Raw genomic sequence first — 22,528 nt, forward strand, 5'->3', positions numbered from 1 at the left:
AGGAGACACTGATCCATTCTTTTAGTCCCAAGCACTGGGTTATGCCAAGGTCAGGGAGCTACCTAGTTAACTGTGGAACTGTGCTAAGACAATCTTGCTTGTCAGTCTGAGCACATCTCCCGAATGGAGCAGCACAGGCATCAGGTGGGGGAAAATGCCATCTGTGTTGCTGACAGCCTCTCATCTCTACAAACCCTGGGTGCCTTTGATGGCACACTGGTTCTACTTTCTGAGACAAGGTCCAACCTGGACTTGAACTTGTGATTCTTATGCCTCTACATCCCAAACACTATGATTACTTGGTGATTATTTTCAGACAAATGAAATTATTAGCACACAAATCCACCCTTCCAGTATGTTGCTAAACAGATCTGGTTTGTTCAAAGCCGAGAATGAGTTGAATGAGCAAGCAGATGCACTTTCCTCAGCTTGCTGGGTGGGCATTTCAAGTGGGATGTATCTGAGTTCCAGTGAAAGCTCTTTTTACTCATCTGTGACCCACAAGAAAAGTTTGCTCATACTTTCCAATAACATACTTTTAAGTTCTATGACAAAGACATTTATTTAACACGTTCAGTATTTCACATTGTACAAACCCTTAGATTCTTTTTATTCACTGGTCCATTTCTACAACAAATACATCCAAAACACTATATAATAAAATTATTTACAACATTTCCAAATGACAAGATTGCTTTTTGCCCCACTACTGCTATTCACACACAGCACTTCCACAGCACAATACATCATTAGAAGATCTACAAATGTTCACCCTGTACTCTAGGCTGCTTAAGAAATGTGAAACTAATAACATTTACAATGGCATTAGCTCCTTTCAATACATGGCAACATTTTAGAAGCCTTGAACTTCATTTTGCAACACCAAAAGGGCTGCTCCCCGTTACACTTTATGAGACAGGCTTCAGGGACTAGGAAAAGGACCGCGTTATTAAAATGACTAACTGTACAGAAATAGATTTAAAAAGTCACAGCTGAAAATTGCTCATTGTAAAATTCACACACATTTACAAGTATCAAGTCATCTTCCAGCTTGCTTACTTAGATTTTCTTCGCTTGGATTGCACTGCACCAATTATATCTGTGGAGAAATGGAAGGACATGTTCAATGAAGGTAGAGGTGCCCCACAGGCATCCACAATGACTAGAATTGACATAGTAAAGCCCTATTAGGCTTTAAATCGGTTTAAGGGACACATGATTTGAAAACAGTTCCAGGCTTTTCCTGCTAACTTAAGTGGTGAGAAAGAATGACCCTGATGTTAGAGCCTGTCAAGTGGGGAATGATAGATGACAGAGATGGCTCAGTGGGAGAGACACTTGAGAACCAACTGGCTAGCACACATATACACATGCACAAAATCTAAGATGAAGTGCACCTGGCCAGAAAATTTTTTCTTCTGTTGGGGTAGAAAAAACCTTTATTATGATTATGAGTGTATACCTGGGCGTTCAACAGAACACCTACCTAGCATGCATGAGGCCCTGAGCTCCATCTTTAGTAACCACACCCCCCAAACAGTAGTGCATACACACATGGAAGCATTCAAAACAGAAAACACCGTCCCTGAACCTGAGGGTTGCATAGGTGGGAACTGGGTGATCTACATACAATAACAGTGACATTATAGGGAAAGACTGCTTTAATGCCTTTAATTTCCCTAGTACATATCAATGTCTCAAGTCAAGTTACTCTTATCTCAGTTTAAATGTTTATTCACAACTTTTCCAGTCTTCTATGGCAGAGTACAGTAGTCCCCTCATGTTCTGAAAATGTAAGCATTTCTTTAATATCTCATTAACTGTATTGACTTATTTTTCATGCTGCTACATGATAGGTATTTTAGTTTTAATAATACAAAAGAATATTTTATCCTGGTAGTGTATCACATGCCTTGTCATCACACCTGTTATCTCAGCACTTGGAAGGTACAGACAAGAGGTCATGTTTGGTACATACATGGTATTAAGAATAGCCGTGGGGCTATATGAGATGTTATAAATAACAAGAACAAACTCCAAACCCAAACAATGTCTTATATACCTCTTGTGGAGGTAAAAAAAAAAAATGCTTCTCACATATTAATTCAAAAGATGAATCAGATTATTTGTGGATGGAATGAATTTCTGATGCTACATTACCAGGTTCAGTGTTCTAAGAAAAACTGCCTTTCTTTTATCATAACATTTCGAAGAAGCCAGACCACCAGAAACAGATGAAAAAAGCAAAAATATTACTGTTGTCAACTCTGGTCTTTGTCAGATATACCTATGTGATTGTCTAAGACAGATAAATGCAGTATTTCCAGGCTTCTGTTAGTAAAAACTCCAGTTTGGTTTTTCTTGTTTGTTTTTAAGATTTATTTCATAGATACAAGTACACTGTAGCTATCTTTAGACATATTAGACAAGGGCATCATATCCCATTACAGATGGTTGTGAGCCACCATGTGGTTATTGGGAATTGAACTCAGGACCTCTGGAAGATCAGCCAGTGCTCTTAACTGCTGAGCCATCTCTCCAACCCTCAATATGTTTTCTTATTGAGTGGTCATACTGCTTGTTCCATATGGGAGAGAGTATCTCCAAATATTTACAAACTAGGAAGGTGTTCTTTATGGCACACATTACTCACCATAATCAACTATTTATTAATTTATACAAGATCTCACTCTGTAGTCCAGGCTACCTAGAAGTCACTACTAGTCCAGGCTGACCTCAGACTTGTGGTCTATTCTATTACATCAGCCCCTCAAGTGCTGGGATTACAGGCATGGGTCACTATCCTGTCCCTATAATCAACTCTTAAGTTTGATTTTCACTGCAAGCAAACTTGTTATTTGGAGTGAAAATAACTGTACAGAAATAGATGTGTATATATTAAATAGGGTTTTATCTTGACATTGTTCATCCTTAGAAAAATATCTGGGCTGAGGAGATGGCTCAGTTGTTGAAATGCTGGCTGGGCAAGCATGAGAAGCTGAATTTGGATCCCTAGCAGCCACATGAAAAGCAATGGCAGCTGTGCATGCTTGTAATCTCAGTGCTTGGGAGGAAAAAACATGCAGTTCCCTAGAGCTCACTGGCTAGGGTCATCAGCAAGTCCCAAGTTTAATGATAGAATACTATCTCAAAAAAAAAAAAAAAAAAAAAAAAAAGGTGGAGAGCAGCTGATACCCAGCATTGACATTTGGTCTCCACATGCATGCACACACATGTGCACATACCTGAAAGAAATCATGTACACATATAAAAATATCAACTAGGTCAACTTGAGAAACATCTCCCTTATGTACGAAAAATCAAACAGTAGCTGTGTAAAGTGGTACACATCTTTAATCCCAGCACTCAAGAGGCAAAGGCAGGAGGAGGATTTTTCTGTGTTTGAGTTATAGAACAGCCGGTGACACACAGAAAGACCCTGTCTTTAAAAAAATAAAAAAATAAAAAAAAAAAATCAAATGGTGGATCTGAGACTTAGACATGCTAGGAAATGAGGTTTGGGAAGGAGGCTGAGCAGTGTCAGATTCGCCCCCCTTTGTTCCAAGTCACTTCAAGGCACAGTGAACTGTAATTCTGCCTTTGACAAAACAATACAAAACAAAACAATCAATGTATGAGGCCCTCAGTAAAGATGGTGATATATTTTTATGAAACATGTCTTTTAGCTCTCAAAAGACTAAACTTTTGTCAGACCTTACAGCAAAATCAATAATACCCCTTGAGGTCAGTTAAGACTCTTTACTTTACTTACTATCCTCTTGTGAATTCAGTATGTTTAAATTTAACTTGTCTTTAAGAAAACTATGTAACCAACCTTACTATGCCTTGAATTTCCCATGCAACCAGCATTTACAATCTAAGCTAAAATGCAAAGCTTTAATCTTAAGTTATGTACTTTTCTATGCCCCTGGCCCAGATGATGTGTGTGTATGTGCATGGTGTGGTAATGATTTGTTGAAAACAGCCAACAGGTTGAAAGCAACCTTAAAACAAACACCTACCATAAATGCTGCAAACAGCATGTGGCTATAGATTGATAATGTCTGTCTGCTGTGTTAAGAGTTATGTAGAGTCAGATGCACTCAGTAAGATGCCTTCTTTCCTTGTAAAATTCTGTGAAAGATTTTTGTAAAGAATCCCTTGTTTCTTTCCCATACCATATTCCTGTGCTGTTTAATAAATACAGAACGAAGTCCTTTGTTAAGGACAAGGACAACTAGCAGGGCACAAAGTCAGACTCACACAACAGATTACAGATATGCCAAAGACTATTGATAGAAGACACATCGAGAGAAGTGGCAAATTCAAATTTGAGTGCACTCTTAGTGAAATGAACACAAGACAAAGTATCTTTGGTTTTACTCCTCCACAACATTAACACAGTTTAGTGTTGATGTTATCTTTAATGCATTAACCAGTGCAACTAAGCTACTAAGCTTACTAAGCTAAGCGACTAAGGCTAGAAATTAAAAAAACAAACAAACAAACAAACAACAACAAAACCCCAAAAAACCCTCTTCTGATGACTGGTGGGAATGGTGAACAGGGTACCTTTATGCTATCATGAGATATAAATGTTTGTTTTTGGAACAAGGTTCTGGATGTAGTCCAGGCTGACCTAGAACTTGGCCCAGAACTGAGTCTGGTTTTGAATATATGATCTTTCTGCCTCATCTTCCTAAGTGTTGGGATTACAAGCATGCACTAAAATGCCTGGCTAACTTTTTGTTTTTCTTTCCCGGTATTGTGACACCCACCTTTAATCCCAGCAGTTGAGGGGTAGAAGCAGGTGGATCTATCTGAGTTCAAAGTCACACTGAGGTGCAAAGATGACTTTCAGATGAGACCAACCTAGCATGTTAAGTTCTTTATTCTCCCAGTGGTATTTATTGCTGTGTACATACACAGAAACACACATGCTAACAAACTGACAGTGGACAAAGGACAATGAGGAGAAGGAAGCAAAGGGATCTGACAGGACCTGCTGTGATACCTTAATCTCCCCATGCCCACAGACATCCAGGCCCACTGCTAACCTTTAGTAGAGCTGGAAGCTGAAGCAGGCCGGGAGCATCTTTTTCGATGTCCATTTTCCACGCTCTCAGAAGCCATAGTTGGCTCCTCAGTTCGAGAGTTTCTTCGGCTCGGGGTTTTGGACTTCTCAACTATCTCTTTTGGCTCATTGCTGACAGAGAGAAGTACCAAGTTTCCAAGAAGGTTAAGGGCATAAAGACACATAAAAAGTGACTTTTGAAGAACAGTTTCATTCATAAAGTAAATTATTAGCAGCTATCCAGGGCCAGGGATACAGCTCAATCTAGCTAGTATGTACAAGGCCTGGGTATGATTCCCATCACTGAAAACAAAACAAAACAAAACAGAAACCCAAAACAAGGCACAGTCATTCTAGTTAGAAACAGAACAATGCTACTGAGAATTTAAAAGTGAGTCTAGCTTGTTACATTAGAAAAATAAAATAAGAAAGTACAATGCTGGTGGAATTGTGGGAAAACAGGTGAGAGGCATAAAGGACTGCAGCAGTGGCTCTAAACCCTCACTGGCTTTCATAAGGTAATAAATGTCCCCTTCAAACACTACTTTGTAAAATTTTAGCTATAGAATGTATTTAATAGATGTTTGAAAGTTTCTACTAGCCTGAAATTATACCTAAAATCTGTATGTGGTGGTGCATACCTTTACTTCCAACATTTTAAGGGCAGAGGCAGGCTAATGACTATGAGTTTGAGGCCAGCCTGGTCTACACAGTGAATTATAGTCCATCAAATGTTACACACAGAGACCCTGTCTCAAAAGAAGTTATTTGGGGGTGGCTAGGAAAATTTGAGCATATGTTGGTATTAGATAATAATAACATAGTAATTATCTAATAGGAATAGGAATATATTCACAATCCACTGCATATATACTAAATGCCCTAACGCCAACCCTGGAATTTTAGTAGAAAAAGGTATTGATTGATTTATTGATTTGATTGATTGATTGACAGGGTTCCTGCATGTAGTCCAAGCTGCCCTGGAACTCACAGAGATTCACTTGCCTCTGCTACCATCACCCAGCCAGTAGATTTAAAATTGGTAATACTGTTGTTATTAAAGACCCAGGGACAAGTTTATGACAGACATCATCATCATCGTCATAAGTATGGCACATACTTATGGCACATACATATGGCACATCTATATGCAGTCTTAAAAATTATTTTGTGAAAGATTACTTTATGACACACTATCCATAATAACTGAGTGAATGGGTATGACTACACATATTTGGAATAGTATTTCTCTGTATATTCTGTAAAGAAGACTACAAGATAAGTCACTCTGAAATTCTGATGTTTCTTTTCTCTCTTTTTCTTTTTTGGGATAAGGCCTCATGTAGTCTAGCTTCATGCTCACTGTATCGCAGAGGATAACCGTTTAGTTTAGTTCTCTGGCCTATACCTCCCAAGTGCTGGGATTACAGACATGTGCTACCATTCCTAGGCTTCATTCTGATATGAATCTGAAAATTACTTTAATAAACTTTTTACTATATTTATGGCTCAAAATGCTTATTAAGATCATTTTTAAAAATCGGATTAAATTTGCTTGCAAGGCATAGAACTGAAATGTAAATGGAACACAAGAAAACAAGTTAAAGCCCATTTCTTTTGGGAAGTGTTCCATGCCTCTCTCCCCCTGTGATCTGTCTCTTCTCTTGGGTTCACAGTCTAAATATATGACCTTCTAATATATATGCTTTGTTATATGGGGGTTTTAAAGATTTATGTATTTATTTTATGTGTGTGGGTGTTTTGCCTGTATGTATGTCTGTGCACATGCGCATGCAGTGCCAGAAAAGGACATTGGATCCTCTAGAACTTGAGTTACAGAGTCTAGATCCTCTAGAACTTGAGTCACTGTGTGGGTGCTGGGAATCCTTGGGTCCTCTGGAAGAAATGTCAGTGCCCTTGACTGCTGAACCTTCTCTCCATGTTCTATTGAATGTCTTGTGCCTTTCACGAGACTGTGAGCTCCTTAAGAGCACAAATCATGGTTTCATTACTATCACTACTTCACTGTTCATTCTTGCTGGAAGACCCTTTGCTAGTAACACTATGGTTGGGAATTGGGCCATAACTGTTCGTTTATTACCTTATCTTATCTGCCTCATATCAAACCACAAACCAGGAAAAGGCAGAGAGGCCAGAGTGAAGCTAGGGTGGAGTTACAAGTAAAGAGGTTCACATCACCTTTTAGAGATTCTAAGGCTACTTTTCTGTTTGAACTTAGTAAATAGTTAACTTTTCTGAAGACAGTTCCTAATGGTGGACCCTTTTTCTTATGACCAAATAAAGGAAGGAAGGAAGAAAGGAAGGAAGGAAGGAAGGAAGGAAGGAAGGAAGGAAGAAAGGAAGAAAGAAAGAAAGAAAGAAAGAAAGAAAGAAAGAAAGAAAGAAAGAAAGGAAGGAAGGAAGGAAGGAAAGAAAGAAAACCAGCCAGCCAGCCAGCCACAGCAATACAACAACTCTCATGTGTTTGGGTAGTCAGTGTTCAGGCAGCTCTGTGAACAGATACCTATGAAGTATATGTGATCTTGATAGACCCTTCTTCTAGATAAATAGTTGGCATATATTTAAGAAACTCAAATGAATTCAAGTATTAGCTCAATTCAAATAAAAACAGATGGGTGGGGCTGGAGAGATGGCTCAGCGGTTAAGAGCACCAACTGCTTGCTCTTCCAGAGGTCCTGGGTTCAATTCCCAGCAACCACATGGTGGCTCACAACCATCTTCTTGTATGCCCTCTTCTTGTATGTCTGAAGACAGCTACAGTGTACTCATATACATTAAATAAAATGAATCTTAAATAAACCAGATGGGTGGTTAATAGGAATAGTAATGACTTTGGAATTAGATAACATGGGTCGAGCTGGAGAACCTGTGCATTTATCAGCTACAATATTTAACTCCTTGATCTCTACACAAAATCCCCACTTGTCTGCTATAATACATAGGTCAAACGTGAGGGTTCTGGGGTCAGAAAGAGATGGGTTGGAGACTCAATTTCACCATGTGCTTGCATCTGTGACTACATCTAGAGAGCTCATAGCCCAGAGTACGGCAAGGAATAATATTCAAGAAATGTTAGCTGATATTAAGAGCTGATATGAAGGTTCAATGAGAAATGATTGTGAAGATACTTACAACTAAATTTCTATATAAATATGAGGCATTCATTGAAATGTTACTGCATGCCTTCACTACACAAAAGGGTGATTCTTGGGAGATAAAACTCCTTTCTAGAGCTAATGAGCTTAAAGCACAGATGTGCCTCATCTGTTTGGTTATATAGGGCAGTACAACTAACTAACAAAATATGGGCTTGGGTTTATACCCTACCTATATGGCTTTTTCCTTTTTCACCTTTGAGGATCAGACAACTATGTTCAGACGACACATCTGAGGAGCACTGGTAAAGAAGGTGACATTCATAAACACAACACTCACTTCCTCACTATGTTGAGTGCTGAATACATCATCCGTTTCCAAAGCAATCATAAAAGATAGAAATGTAGTCATCAAGTTTTATTAGGTGAAATGTTTCCTGGAGGAAGGACTCTCTATGTGAGCAGTGAAAATCAACTGGGGCCAGAGCACAGGAGAAGGACAAGGAGAGGAGACGTTTAAAGACTGAGCTGATGTCCTTCAAAGCAGCTTATGCCAGGGTCATGCAAAGTCTGCAGAAATGGTCATCTTACCTTTGTCCAGAGGCTATGGCAGCATTTGCCTCAAGTTCTGTAAAAAATACAAGGAGGAATGAGATGTGGAAGCTGTTGTTATGTGTGTCTACAGGGAGGACTAGGAATCTAGAGAACCCAGAATGCCATACTTATACTAACAATTCTCCATGTCCTGCAGAAGTCTCATCATGTCGGATGTGGAGACAAAGTTGGCACTGACCCAACTCGGTTTGTTGGGGGTGCTTACTTGGTTTATTTTTATTTATAGTTCACTGTGAAATAATCTTGTTTGGATCAACAGAACTAAATTCACATTGCCTGGCTCAGATTTTATCCAGTTAAAACTAGGTTAGTAAAAGAAGACTCTTCATGTAGAAGAGGTTGTTTTCATTTTTAAAATATCACCACCCTCCTGCACTTTCTTTTTAAAGGCAATTACCTTTAAACATAATAGAATGTCTATTAAAGTTTCATTTTCCCTCCTTAACATTTTCATTGAATTTTAGAAGGCCCTGCTTTGAGATACTGCCCAGACTAAATTATATTTATTTCTGAGCTACTTCATAGCCTTCTTCAACCACCAAGCAATGACCTAGAAACAACTGAAACAGTCTGTCTGGCAGGACTGCATCAGTGAGCATTCTCTGAGTTTATCAGATACTTCTTTTCAGCACCAGCAATAAAATGAAACTAAATAAAATAAAAACAACAAAAAACCTTCTACTTCTATTAATATACCTCTAGTTAGCTCTATCTTTTACAAAGGCCAAAGGACTTTCACTAATGTACTGGACAACCATGTCTCCTGCCTGTGCCCTCCCTGGCCCTGGGCCTGTTTTCCTACTTAAAAGAACCCAGTGCCTCAGGCTCAATAGCTAAATTGCCAGACAAAGAGCATGGTCATCTCTTAGAAGGCAGAGTTACTTGGCTTTATTTTTCTTAACCCCAAGTTTCTCTTTCTTTCCTTTCTTCCTTCCTTTCCTTCCTTTCTTCTTCTTCCTTCCTTTCTTAAGTGTATGGAGCTCATTCTGTAGCCCATGCTGTTCTAGAACTTACTATGCAGCCCAGGCTGAGCCCCAAACTCATGGCAATCCTCCTGCCTCAGGCTAAGTGTTAAGATTACAGGAAATGAGCTACCATACCGGTTGTATGAAATTTCTTATTATCCATGTGTTCATATGTAAATTATTTGTTTTCTCAGGACTCAGTGACTCATATGAAAGATATAGGTGATTATATTATCTGCTTTAGCATTAAGTTTAAATTGAAATAAAACACACAAGTTTTAGTATAGTGCCTAGTACTTAATAATAACTCAACATCAACCATTCCTATCTGTTGCATTGATGGTCACTTTGCACTTTTCATGTGAGGAGGCTGGACCTTCACTGCAAAATGCTCACAGAAGGGAATCTTTGCTTTTGTTCTTCTGCTTAGTTCCCAGAATCTCTTACATAACACTTGATGTAATGTCAGAAGAAACAGACACTAACTCCTTTTTGGGTGTTTACTTCCTTGCTGGGTCAGCTAGAGCATACAAATTCACCTAATATATACTCAATAATAAAAATGTGGATGAGCAGTCTAAGGTGCTAGATCAATAATAAAAAATAGTTCAAGTAAAAAGCAGTGCAAACCTTGAAGAGCTTCACCCCAGGCATCTCATTCTATATCACAAGCTTCCTGAACTCCCTATGTAGCCTCCTCTATGTGGCCTCATAGTAGTAATCCTCTTGCTTCAGCCTCCTGAGTGCTAGGATTATTGGCATGTACTACATCAGGCTAGTCTGCTCTTGTATTCTTAATTTTTAATTAATAAATTCTGTTTGAGCCGGGCAGTGGTGGTGCACGCCTTTAATCCCAGCACTTGGGAGGCAGAGGCAGGCGGATTTCTGAGTTCGAGGCCAGCCTGGTCTACAGAGTGAGTTCCAGGATAGCCAGGGCTACATAAAGAAACCCTGTCTTGAAAAACCAAAAAATAAAATAAAATAAAATAAAATAAAATAAAATAAAATTCTGTTTGTTTATTTTTAAGACAGTCTCTTTATAATGTAGTCATGACTGTTCTGGACCTTACTATTTGAGGAGGCTGGCCTCAAACTCAGATTTCTGCTTGCTCAAGTGCTGGGATAAAGGCATGTGCCACTAGACCTGGCTTACATGTATGCGCTTTTGAAAGAAGACAAGTTGATTTTGAGAACTTTTACATTAATTTATGTAAGTGAAAGGTTCTAAGGGTGTGTTTACACATGCACACATGTGAGATGTGCCATGTGCTTGAGTGTCCAAAGACCACAAGATTTGCAAGATCCCCTGGAGTTGGAGCTACAGGCACCTATGAACATCAGATGTGGGTGCTGGGAACTGATCTGGTCTTCTGAAAGAGCAGCAAGTGCTCTCACCTACTAAGCCATCAGCCCAGTACACATGGTCAATGATACTCTAACTTCCTCTGGGAACCAGTCATACTTTCTTTTTTGCACCTTCAACAGCCTTCTGTGAAAAAGAACCAAGTAAAACTATGAAAATGTCTATGATACTCATTGGCTCTGGCGTCTATTTTGCAGAGGCAGAAGTGTTCTTACTGCTATCAAGGTACTTGTGTGTTCAGAGCTGACCCAGCTAGCATCTCACAGCAGCTGTTGTAATTGAATTCTCCTTCCCAAAACACCACTCCTAGTGCTGTTTACTAGGACTATTTACAATATCTTGGTCATGGAGATGGCTAGGATGATTTACTGTAAGCAGAGGGGCTGAAATATGCGTCTACACCCACCATGATAATCCAACAAACTACATTTTGGGACATTCATGCTATATATCAGAACACAAGTTCTGCCATTCATTTTAAGCTGGCTTGGAAAACAAGTAGGTAAGACAGCTGGAGATACTTACTGGCCTGAGAACAGCACTGACTCCTTCAATGTAACCCATCCCACTCCAACAAGACATTCTAAACAGTACCTTACCTGGTCTGGCAACGGACCCCTGCAGTGCTGTGGCTGGAGATTCCTTTGGGACTAAAGTCTGTGAAGGGGCTAAGGCAAGAAACAAACAAATAGGTCTTTTACTTTTTTTTTTCTTCCCCTAACTAAACCAGAAATCATTAACCAAGCAACTAAGTAACTGCTGAAACACCATATTCTTAGAAGGCCATGCTTGCTGGCTTGAAGCTGATCTTCAATATGTACTTAACAAACCAACTACTAAACCAACTACCTTCAGCAGCAAGGATCTGCCCCAGGACCTGCTGACCTGCTCCTCCCTTTACACTAGAAAGAACCAGGAAGGAGATGGCCACAAGAACTGTAGCCAAAACTGCAGTTTCAGGTCCAATTTCAGGTTCTGACTTATTTCTTTCTGTGTGGTTTTCAGAAAGGGTCTTTCTCAGTTTCTTCAGCCTGGTCTTAAACTCTTGATCCTCTCACCCCAGTCTCCACAGTGCTGGGAGTACAAGCATGCACCACCACACTAGGCCTAATTTTTTCTAAAACAAAACAAAACAAAACAAAACACAAAAACAAAACACCACCTGAAAGCTATGTCTTAGTAAGCAAGCTAGCTACTTTTAAAACCACTCACCTCAACATTTAAAAATTAACCCCGGCAGAGGCTACACACACTCCTTGATTACCAGAACACACAATTCTGTACTTTTCTATAGCAACTAGCAAGAGTGATGAGTTTAAAACAGACAATAGATAAATCAATATAGTATTATATACTTTTCTAACAAATAGCTATAAAAATTTTCCATAGGCAACTCAGCCTATTATGGAAGGTAATATAAACACATACAGTACACTCTACTAAGATGTCATATGGAAAGAGACACATAAAATATAAAGTGCCATGGAAGTCCAAAGGAAAGGAATATTCTAGGCTGAAAATGTAAAGGAATTCTTCAGGTCGAAATGTCAGAATGAGTCTTTGAAAGACAGAACGATTTAGACCCTCGAGCTAGAACACACGAGACACTCTAGAACAGAACTTCATGGATTGTACAGTGAAGACTTAAGGCTTAAGTACACCAGGGCTATCAAGGGTATGTTTCCCATCTTAACATTACAGCTTAAAATTCTTGATAAACTACAACAGTAAGTTTTACCCTCTGATGGAATCTGAATTTTGTAGATTTCTCTCTCTGCTTAGTAACTTAAGTGCTAGTTCATCTCCCTAAAACTTATGTTTTTCTACTATCAATTGTGATCCAAATGAAAATATTTTCTAATTATTTCATCATTACTCTCTTAGTATCAGAGGAAAAAGTTCCCTAAAAGGAAATAGAAATGGAAATATCGAGCAGCAGAGAATCTATTTAAGCCATACCAGTTGCTTCTGGTTTACACAAGGTCTCATGTAGCTTAGCTTGGCCTCAAACTCAGTATGTAGCTGAGGATGGCCCTGCTCTCGGTCTTCTTCCCTCCTCTCCCACGTGCTGCATGTGTGCACCACCATGCCCAGCTTTCTTTTTAATTCTTACAGTCATCTATATCAACAAAATTCAAACTTGAAACACAGAGCCGTTCCCAGCAAAGCCCCCCCCCCCTCTCCTATAAGGACAATGAACTCTCTGCAGGCCTTCACCCCTTCCTGTATCTTTAACACTAAGGAAAATAAGCAGGAGAAAGAAGGGAGGGAACCTTTCGAGAGCTATGTCTGAGGCAGTATGCTGGCACTTGATATTCAAGTTCTCTCACTGAATCCTACATACCCTGGGTTGTAGAATTATAATCTCCACTTCACAGGTGAAGTACGAGAAACTCACCAGACTGTAACTGGCAACCAGTGGAGCTAAAATTTGAACTCTGATCATAACCTGAAGCTGGTATTCTTTCTGCTCCTCCTCCTAATTGGTAGGCACTCAAAGTATTTTAGCTGCATAAATAAAAGAGGCATTATTAGCTGGCTTAGATACTGCAGAGGCCTCCCAGCTATGACTAACTTGTCTCTATGACTAACTTGTCTCTAGGAACACGGAGCTTCTGCACCATTTGAGCCATACAGGAGAAAGGAGGTATAAAGAAACCTGTACTTCCAGTATTCACCACTGATCTAGTATACAGAAAATAACTTGAACTAGATGTCCACTAATGCAGTTTACTAAGAGGCCATGTCCAAAGGAAATAGGCAATAACACTTAAACCATATTACCATATTTTAGGTCCTATACTAAGCATGTCACATGCATTACATCACTGAAATCTTATGACTATTACTGTCTCCACATTACAAAGGAGGAAGTGAAACTTGCCCCAGCCCACTGAACTGACAAATACTGGTAGTTACCAACTCAAGCCTATCTGATTCTTCCTCACTCAGATCTTCCTTTGCTTATTAGGAAACCCTTGTTTTCTGGTAAGCTTTTCTGGAGCAGTCCAAACAGAAAGGCCCCTGAGTTAGCATACAGTGAGAACAAGGCAAGAAGAACAAGTAAGTCTTCATTATGGGAGGGGCATAGACAGGTCGCTGTTCACACTCAAGGGATGATGCCAGGCCAGAGACTTACAGAGTACAGGCTCGACAAATATTAGACATTTCTGAGCTGCAATCTTTTCACCCATTGGAAGGAGTAAGACTATATAAAGATGATGTGAAATAGTATGTATGAAAACGCTTTTAAAACTGAGAAACATATATACACATGAAAATGAAACATGAATCAGTTCAGAAGCCAGAAAAGAACCATGTTAATGAATATAAACTGAACATGCGATTTAAAAGCATATTTTTCAATGTACTTTCAGTAAGTAAATCTATAACTACTGTCATTTTTCTTCCTTTAAGTAGAAAAGGGCTTGTGCTTTCTCTCTTGTGGGACAGGTCAGCAAAAAACTGACATGAGGAGCTGATGCCAAGCTCAGGTACATACCTATGCTGGGTAGAAGCTCTGGATGGGATCCCACCTTCTCCTCCACTAGGCCACCTGCAAGTGGCTCAGATGTTACGCCACCATGATTGCCTTTTGTGGTTGGCGCTGTGGAGATGAGCTCAGAGGGTACCAATGTGGTTACTATTGAGCGTACACTGGTGGGAAGAGCACCGCCAGGTAAGATGGGTCCTGTTGAGGTGGAGCCTGGGCCCATGGGGCTAGAGGTCATTTTTAGTAGAGTGGGTGCTGAGGGTGTTGGGGTTTTGCTGTCCAGCTCTGTGGAGCACTGCTCTGTTCCCATTAGCCCAGGAGCTGTGGTCTCTGGCCCTGGGCCTTCAGTTTCCCCATCTGCACCATACTGTTCTTCCCCTTTTTCCAGAGAGCCTGTAACTTTCTTACAAGCCTTGGTCAGCAAAATCTGGCCAATTTTGTCCACTTTTCCTTTGCCCTTACTGGATGAGACTGGGCTTCGCCGATTGGCAGAGGAGCCTGGACTACTGGTCAAAAGGGGAGAGACTACTGTGGCTGGCTGCGAAGAAGGCAGAGTGCTCTGGTCTGCTGAGGTGCTCATCTGAGGACTAGCCTCATCTGGATTTAGTTCTTTTACTTGCTGGACAGAAGGATTAGGAGCGACGACTGGAGAGGATGTACAAGGAGGGGAAGGCAGCTGAACAGGAGTGGCTCGTGAGCTAAGGACCAATGGCCGACCTGTCTGTATATTTGGAGCAGGACTACTGGAAGGGACATTAGGTGTTACAGGAGCTGAAGAAAATTTTATGTTCTGAGGTATGTGTAAAGGTCCAACAACTGCGACAGAGGGAGGCATCAGGCCACTGTTGGTTGTCAATGGGGTTGCAGGAATTGTGCTTGGCTGTGATCCTTTCATAACCTGAATTATTGAAGATGAATTGATAAAGACAGGTGTAATGAACTGAGGCCGGGCATTAGATTGAGCAGCTGACTGTCCCTCAGAAACCATAACTTTGTTACCCACGTTGGGCATTGTGACAACTGTTGACATCAATGCAGACTGCAAATGAGTTGGCAGGGCTGCTGATGTGTTAGATGAAGTGGTTATGGGATTGGAAGTAACAAATACAGTTATTTGGTTGGCGGGTAAGGGAGTAGAAATGGAGGAAGAGCTGACAGGTCTTGACATTACTGGAGGGATGCTTGGTGCAACGTTAGAGCTGACCTCACTCAATTCTGGATGCGCAAGGGTTGAACACGGCTCATTACTGTGAGGTAAGTTTAAAGAATTAGAGGGTTCTTTAGAAGACGGATCCTGCAGTGTGGGAATGACAGATGCTTTTTTGAGGTCCTCTCCTGAAACTACTGGAGGTGTTACTTCCAGATCTGTAAGCCCAGGGGGTTTAATGGTCACATTAGGAGCTCCAGAGTTGTCAAGAAGTTGGCTTAAAGATGTTGGTGCTTCCCTCATGGCAGGAGACATCAAATTTTTGTTCTCGTCAACACTGGGGAGTTTGTTAGGATCCAAAGGTTGCCCATCCTTTTTGGATTGATCTTCAGGAACAACCATCTTAGCTTCTTGAGTAGGGACTACTTTCAGCTCAATGTTTACCTGCTCCTTCTTACCCTGGGAATTCTGGCAATCACTGTCCTGAGGAACAGTCAAGCTCTCTTTGTTATCCTCAAGAACAGTCCCCATTGCAGGCCCAGGCACAGTGGGGTTCTGGGGATTAAGCCCACTATTATTAGGGAAGCTTCCAGGTAAAGGGGGATTGGCAAGTGGAGTGGGACCAACCAACACATTTCTAGGCAACTCCATGTTCTGCAACAGGCTTGTGCTTGTTTGAGAAGCCAGAGTAAGTTTAGGGGCTTTTGAATTTTGCCTTCCAGGACTTGGGGTAGTTTTCCTACTGGACCCAGGACTAGACCTGCGACTGTTGCTTGGACTTGCCCGTTTTGTTGTTCCAGGATTGGACTGTTTTCCAGAATTCACCACCACAGAATCTAATTTATGAGCTTGTGGGGCAGCAAAGTTAGGAGGATTATTTATAGTAAGATTTGAAGGTGCTTGTCCAATGGCCTTCAGAGTTGTTGGATTTAAGCCCTGTTGATCAAAGCCCCTGTTTAAATTTGGCCTGGGAGGTAAAGGAATATTAATCTGTGGAGGGAAGAGTCCTGCTATGGAAGCATTGAGTCTTTCTGGAGATAGACTGATTTCTGAAGGTTCTGTGCTGGGAGGGCGGTTGTTGGGTGTCTGAGGATAATAGGGTCTGGGGCTGGCTCTGTTTGGTGTTTTAGGCCTAGATGTCTGAGTTGGAGCAGCCACATTTGGAAAGTGGTGGCCATGGGAACTAGGCAAGGAATTTACAGGAGGTTGCTGGGGAGTTGCACCTTGAGTTGCTGAAAGGGGAGATGGTCCAGGTTTGGGTCCTGTCATCATTAATTGATTCTGAGAAACTACTAAGTGCGAGGGCATGTTATTTGGGCCTCCTGAAACAGATGGTACTTCACTGCCACTAGCTTCAGAAAGTGAGGACATCTCTCCTAGTGGTGAGTTAGAAGAATTCTGTGGGTTCTCCTGGTATACCATTTTCCTTGAATTACTTCCCAAAGGAGTATTCACAGACATCGGCATTCTTTGTTTATCAGGTGATGGTGGCACAGAGGCAGGTCCTTGCAAACTAACCATGACAGGTACATTGCCACTCTGCTGCATGGGCATTCTTTGGGAGTCTGGGTTCAGAGGACCCCGTGGAGGATGGACATTTTGGGAGACTGGAAGCCTAATGGATTTAGGATCTTGCTGCATCATGAGCATCATCATCATTTGCTGCTGCTGCTGCTGTTGCTGCTGCTGCTGAGACTGTGGCTGACTAGGTGGTGGTGGCTGCTGCTGCTGCTGAGGCAGTTGTGGTTGTGGCTGCTGCTGTTGTGGCTGTGGTGGGGGTGCCACATGCTGCATGAGTTGAGGAGGCATCTGCTGCAGTGGCCTCTGTTCAACTGGTTGTGTAGGATAACCTAAAACAAGCCCCCCAAAATCAGGGAAGTTAGATTTTTCAGTGAGAAAACTTTGCTACCTTTAGAGTATAGCTAAGCAGTACTCATAGGTAGCAGACTGTGAACAAACAGCTCAGGCATGCTGCTCCCAGGACAGCCCCTCATTATTTGACACAAGCAAGGGAGGGGGGCAGACTGCTTAAGGAGGCAAAAAGCAAAGCATTAAGAACATGAAGCCCCTTGGTGTTTAGGTTGCAAATGAAGCATTACTGTATTAAGACTGCTATGCACTATAAATGGTTGGATTACCAGATGAACATGAAAAGAGAGAAACTATCAACAGTAAGTGGCTGGCTGCCCAGCATTTAGGTCTCATGTAGAAATAATCAGTAATTCACTGTGCATATAAAAAACACATTTAGAAATAGTTTTTTTTTTTTTTTTCTCGGAGCAGAGGACTTGTTTTTCTCAAGACTTGGTTTTGATGCAAACAGCCTTTTTATTCCTTCAGTAAAATTAAATATATAATTCTATGATTGAGTTCTTTTAAACGGGATTTCAATTAGTCTGGTCCATGGTCTCCATATATTATGCTGTATCCTTTGGGCTTGATCCTTTGGAGAAAACTGAATGTACTATACTGCTCCTAGGTGTGCAGTAGTGTAATAAACAGAGGAGCAATGGACTCATTATTATGGTGAAAATAAAATACTCAAGTTTTTATGCATATTCATCTCATGTACCTTCACATACAGAAGTTTTTGTTTGGAAAAGTATTTTCTATGAATTCACAGTTGAAGAATAAATAAACCAGAAGCACAGACCTCAGGAATAAAAAGTAATTTGGGGACAAGAACTCTGAGGACAATGCCTTCTAAATTTGCAAAAGGCATCACCATACATGCTTCCCTCTTTTGTCATGATTTATTTGAATTTCTGAAAAAAAAAAGTCTTATACAATCAGCATAAAGGAAGATCCAAATTAAGCCAAGTATAAAGTGGTTTAGTGTGGCAAAGTGGAAATACATCAGGGATGTGACTCCATAATTATATTTATTCAACTGTTGCATGAAAAATAATTTGGATATTTTGCAGAAAGTGTAAGAACACAAATAACTAGCTCTGGCAGCTGGAAGAAATTCTGGATCAAGATTTTTTCAGAGCAGCTACCCAAACGTTTTGGCCAGACTCTATGCTTAACAGAGCTACTGTCTTCTAGTCAAAGATTTCCATGGTATCAACGAGCAGAATCCAGTTCTGAAGTTGTTTTTGATTTTTTTTGTTTATCTTTGTTTTTTGGTGACAGGGTCCCAAGTAGCCCAGGTGGTCTTAAACTCATTAGGTAGCTGAGGATGAACTTGAACTGTTAACCCTGCTGCCTCCACCCTGCAAATGCTGGGAATACAGTTTTGAAGATTTTCTTTAAAATCCTTTTGTTTTGTTTTGTTTTGTTTTAGGCCCGAGTAACTTCTTGATACTGGCATTCCAATAGGTCAAACACAACAGGTTCTTATATACTTTGGGGTTCCGACATTAAGAAAAGTCTAATTTTTGAAAAAGTCCATTTGTGTCAGGGATCTAACACAGATGCCTTTCAGACCTTTATATGAGTTTATCAGACAGCACAGTAAATACAAAGACAGTAATAGAGATGACATGGCAGCCTCTCAAAAGCAAGAGCTAAAGGCTCAGCTGTTATAAAGGGTCCAGAAGCTGGAGGAATCAGTCCAAAGGGGCTTAGTGGTAAGAAGACAGATTGGGATAGGTGGTTGAGAGGGAAAGCCAGGTACACACAATAACTACATATATTAGTCAAGGATAGGAAGCCTTGATGCCTTTAGCGGCCAGGCAGATAGTAAAGAGAGAAGCAGACTGCATAAGACAGCAGTGTTTGCAGGGCAATCACCTATTTCTAAAGTCAATTAAACCCAGGGATTTATTTAGACACCACTAGCAATTCAAATCTGTTAAAGGCTAAAATGAGCCTCAGGTTCCCAGTTTGCAGAAAGGAGGCAATAAATGTTTGAACAAACTCTGGAATCCACGCAAGAGTCAGATATGCCTGAGGTAAGAGGATACCTCCCTTCCTGCTCACCGTGTCTTTTGAGCGTACTCACCAAAGACTAGAAACTACCTAGCTTCAAGAGTGCTACTGTGGCTCACTAGAGATGACTGTAGTGTGCTAAGCAATCTGTAATAACACCAAGTCTTGACATCATGACAGGTGTACTTTTAAAACACATAAATTTATAAATTAAAAGCAGATTAAAGGTTAGCTCTAAAAAATATCACTTTCATTAATATGCCAAAAAATAGGTGAAATTACTTAAGAGGAAGAAACAAAGCATTAATTCTTTATATCCACAGGAGAGGGCTTATGAAACTTTGACTCTCATTCTGGAATAAAGCTATAAGTCATTGTTTAGACCAAGAAAAAACAGGTGCAGAGAAATTATGGTATCTGGTCTTAGTTCCATAATACCTAGGTTGGAAAGAATTATAGACTTTTATAAACCCATGCTCTTTAACATTGAAAAGATAACATTTTATAATCAGAGAAGGGGCTTCAATACTATTGGTACTATTCATTTTAAGTTATTAAGCTGACAGTAGTCATATGAGTATTGCTTATGTTTTAAAGAGTCACAATAAACTTTTTTATTAAAAAAAAAAGTCATCTTGCTTTAAGTCCTAGCAGTGATTCTCTGCTTTGAGAAAGTCTCAGGAAGTAAGAACTGCAGACAAGCAGGATAGAGTGAGTAGATTTCTTTATTATCATACTTTATTCTCATGGTAACTAAAACTACAATGCTGACCAAAAAAGGCACTTTCCATTCAGTCTCATTGAGGACTTATGATGAAGAGAATTTAAGCAAATCTGCATGTGTGTACATTTACATGTACCTATGGACATTAGATCTGAAGTAATTTACTTAACCAATGCAGAACTTGCACAGTGTATTTCTGAAGCAGTCTAGTTAGTAGACAGAGAGCATTATTGTTTCACCGAAGAGAAAGAAGCCTGGTAAAGGTGTATATGCAATGCAAAGTATATAATTTTAGCTAATATATTACCTGGTGGCCGGTTTGAAAAGTCTGGTAGTTTAGGACCTGTGTTGTCCAAGCTGATTCCTTGTTCTCCAGGTAATGACTGTTGATCAACTTCCTCTAGACCAGTTGGACGATTATCTGGGGTGCTAAAATATAAGTAGCACAGACTGTATAAAGAACACAGGAACCTAGTGCAACCTCTTCCTACTTTAAACAAGGACAATGTGTTTACATATTGCTCTTATCATTATTTGTATCTTTCTAGTCTGTTCTCAATATTGACATGAGTAACCTGGCCATTTCATAAAACCTTAAAGTTCACTTTGTCTTAGCAAGTGTACTTACTCAGTGTTACCTTCTAATTCTTGATACTATGTTTCATACAATGAATGACCTTTGATGTTTATAGCCTGATCAGGATTGAGCTACCAGTACTCTGCAGTATTTTGTCCCATTACACTCTATATAGTTTTATAAACCACATAAATTCCTTTAAAAAACAGCATCACCAGCAGCAGCATAGGGCTGGAGAGATGGCTCAGAGGTTATAAGCTATGGTTGCTTTTCCAGAGGATCCAGGTTCAATTCCCAGCACTATCATGGCACCACCTGTCACTATAGTTCCAGAAGACTTGATGCTCTTTTCTAGCCTCTGGTAGCACCAGATACAGAAGCATGTGGTGCACAGACATATGCAGCCAAAATACCCAAACATATAAAAAATAAAATAAGAGAAACCACCCCCCCTCCCCCAGCATTTAACAGGTCCTAAGCACAACCAAATCACTATGCCAATTTGTTCTTTCTATAATTTCCCAATTATTTCAAATCATAAATATTTTGTGGTATCCCTCACTTAAAAAATTTTTATAGTTAAAACAATGAAAGAAATAAAATCCACCAAAATTTAGTTATCTGCTCTGGTTCTCCTATTGTTATGGATAAGAAAACAAAGACCCTAATAGACTAAGACAGGTTTCATGGTAAGATAATGATAGAACTGGAGGTAGGTTACCTTCCTCCTAAGCTTACTCTCTCTCTTTCCTAGGAGACCTGATGCTGTTGAAGGTCCTTTTAAAAGTGTGTTCAATCAATAATTCACCATAAGACTGGTAAAGACAACAAAAATACATACTAATGGAAAATGAATTAAGTGTAATTTTATTTCCAGCCTACTGAGGGGAATAATTACTACCATAAAAAAATGTTATTCAGACAGGTTAATAGGACTGGAGAGATAGCTTAGCAGTTAAGAGCACTGGTTGCTCTTTCAGAGGTCCTGAGTCCAATTCCCAGCAACCACATGGTGGCTCACAACCATCTATAATGGGACCTGATGTTCTCTTCTGGTGTGTCTGGAGACAGCTAAAGTGTGCTCATATGCAAAAAAAAAAAAAAAAAAAAAAAAAAAAAAAAAAAAAAAAAAAAACCCAGACAAGTTGATAAATCAGGAATTTAAGTGAGGTCTAGGTATAAGGAAAATAAGTCTGAATTCAGGAAAATATATGTTGTTAATATATAGTGACTGACTTTGGAAGTAGCAAGTTACTATGATGGGCTAAAACCAAAGAGCGCTGCAGGAAAGCTTGGTAAAGGCAGCTGTAACATTTAAGCTCATTTAGACAAACCTCCCTTGTTTGAGTTTTCTTTCTGTCTCTGGTTCCTCCCATCCCATCTTTTCCCCCTTCTCTCTAAGGTCTCCCTCGGTATCTTAAGCTAGGTTCCTGTCTCAGCTTCCTGAGTGTTGAGATAACAAGTGTGAGCCACCATGCTTGGCCTAGCAATTTATCTCAAACTGTTTTATATTCATCAGTCACTAGTCCCTGTTGATAAGGTCTCTGAACTCATTTTATGATTAAAGGCTAAAAATCTACT

The 22,528-nt window shown here is 40.1% G+C and overlaps 1 protein-coding gene across 6 annotated transcripts in view; it reads right to left on the bottom strand.

Annotated features, from left to right (window-relative positions):
- Nucleotides 1-543: 543 nt before the first annotated feature.
- Ncoa6 (nuclear receptor coactivator 6) overlaps nt 544-22,528 on the bottom strand; it is a 78,803-nt gene continuing 56,818 nt past the window's right edge. For 4 of the 6 annotated variants that reach the window (XM_076930055.1, XM_034494395.2, XM_034494394.2 and 1 more), the window contains 6 exons: nt 20,678-20,799; nt 14,636-17,623; nt 11,733-11,801; nt 8,782-8,818; nt 5,058-5,206; nt 544-1,099 (listed from right to left, as the gene is read on the bottom strand). In XM_076930055.1, coding sequence (XP_076786170.1) covers nt 1,056-1,099; nt 5,058-5,206; nt 8,782-8,818; nt 11,733-11,801; nt 14,636-17,623; nt 20,678-20,799 — 3,409 coding nt within the window. In that variant the 3' untranslated portion in view covers nt 544-1,055. Of the gene's footprint in view, nt 1,100-5,057; nt 5,207-8,775; nt 8,819-11,732; nt 11,802-13,531; nt 13,642-14,635; nt 17,624-20,677; nt 20,800-22,528 lie in introns of those variants that run through there. The other 2 variants (XM_076930056.1, XR_013108931.1) reach the window with 2 other exon arrangements.

This window comes from Arvicanthis niloticus, chromosome 2, assembly GCF_011762505.2.
Source record: "Arvicanthis niloticus isolate mArvNil1 chromosome 2, mArvNil1.pat.X, whole genome shotgun sequence".
Taxonomy (NCBI): Eukaryota; Metazoa; Chordata; class Mammalia; order Rodentia; family Muridae; genus Arvicanthis; species Arvicanthis niloticus.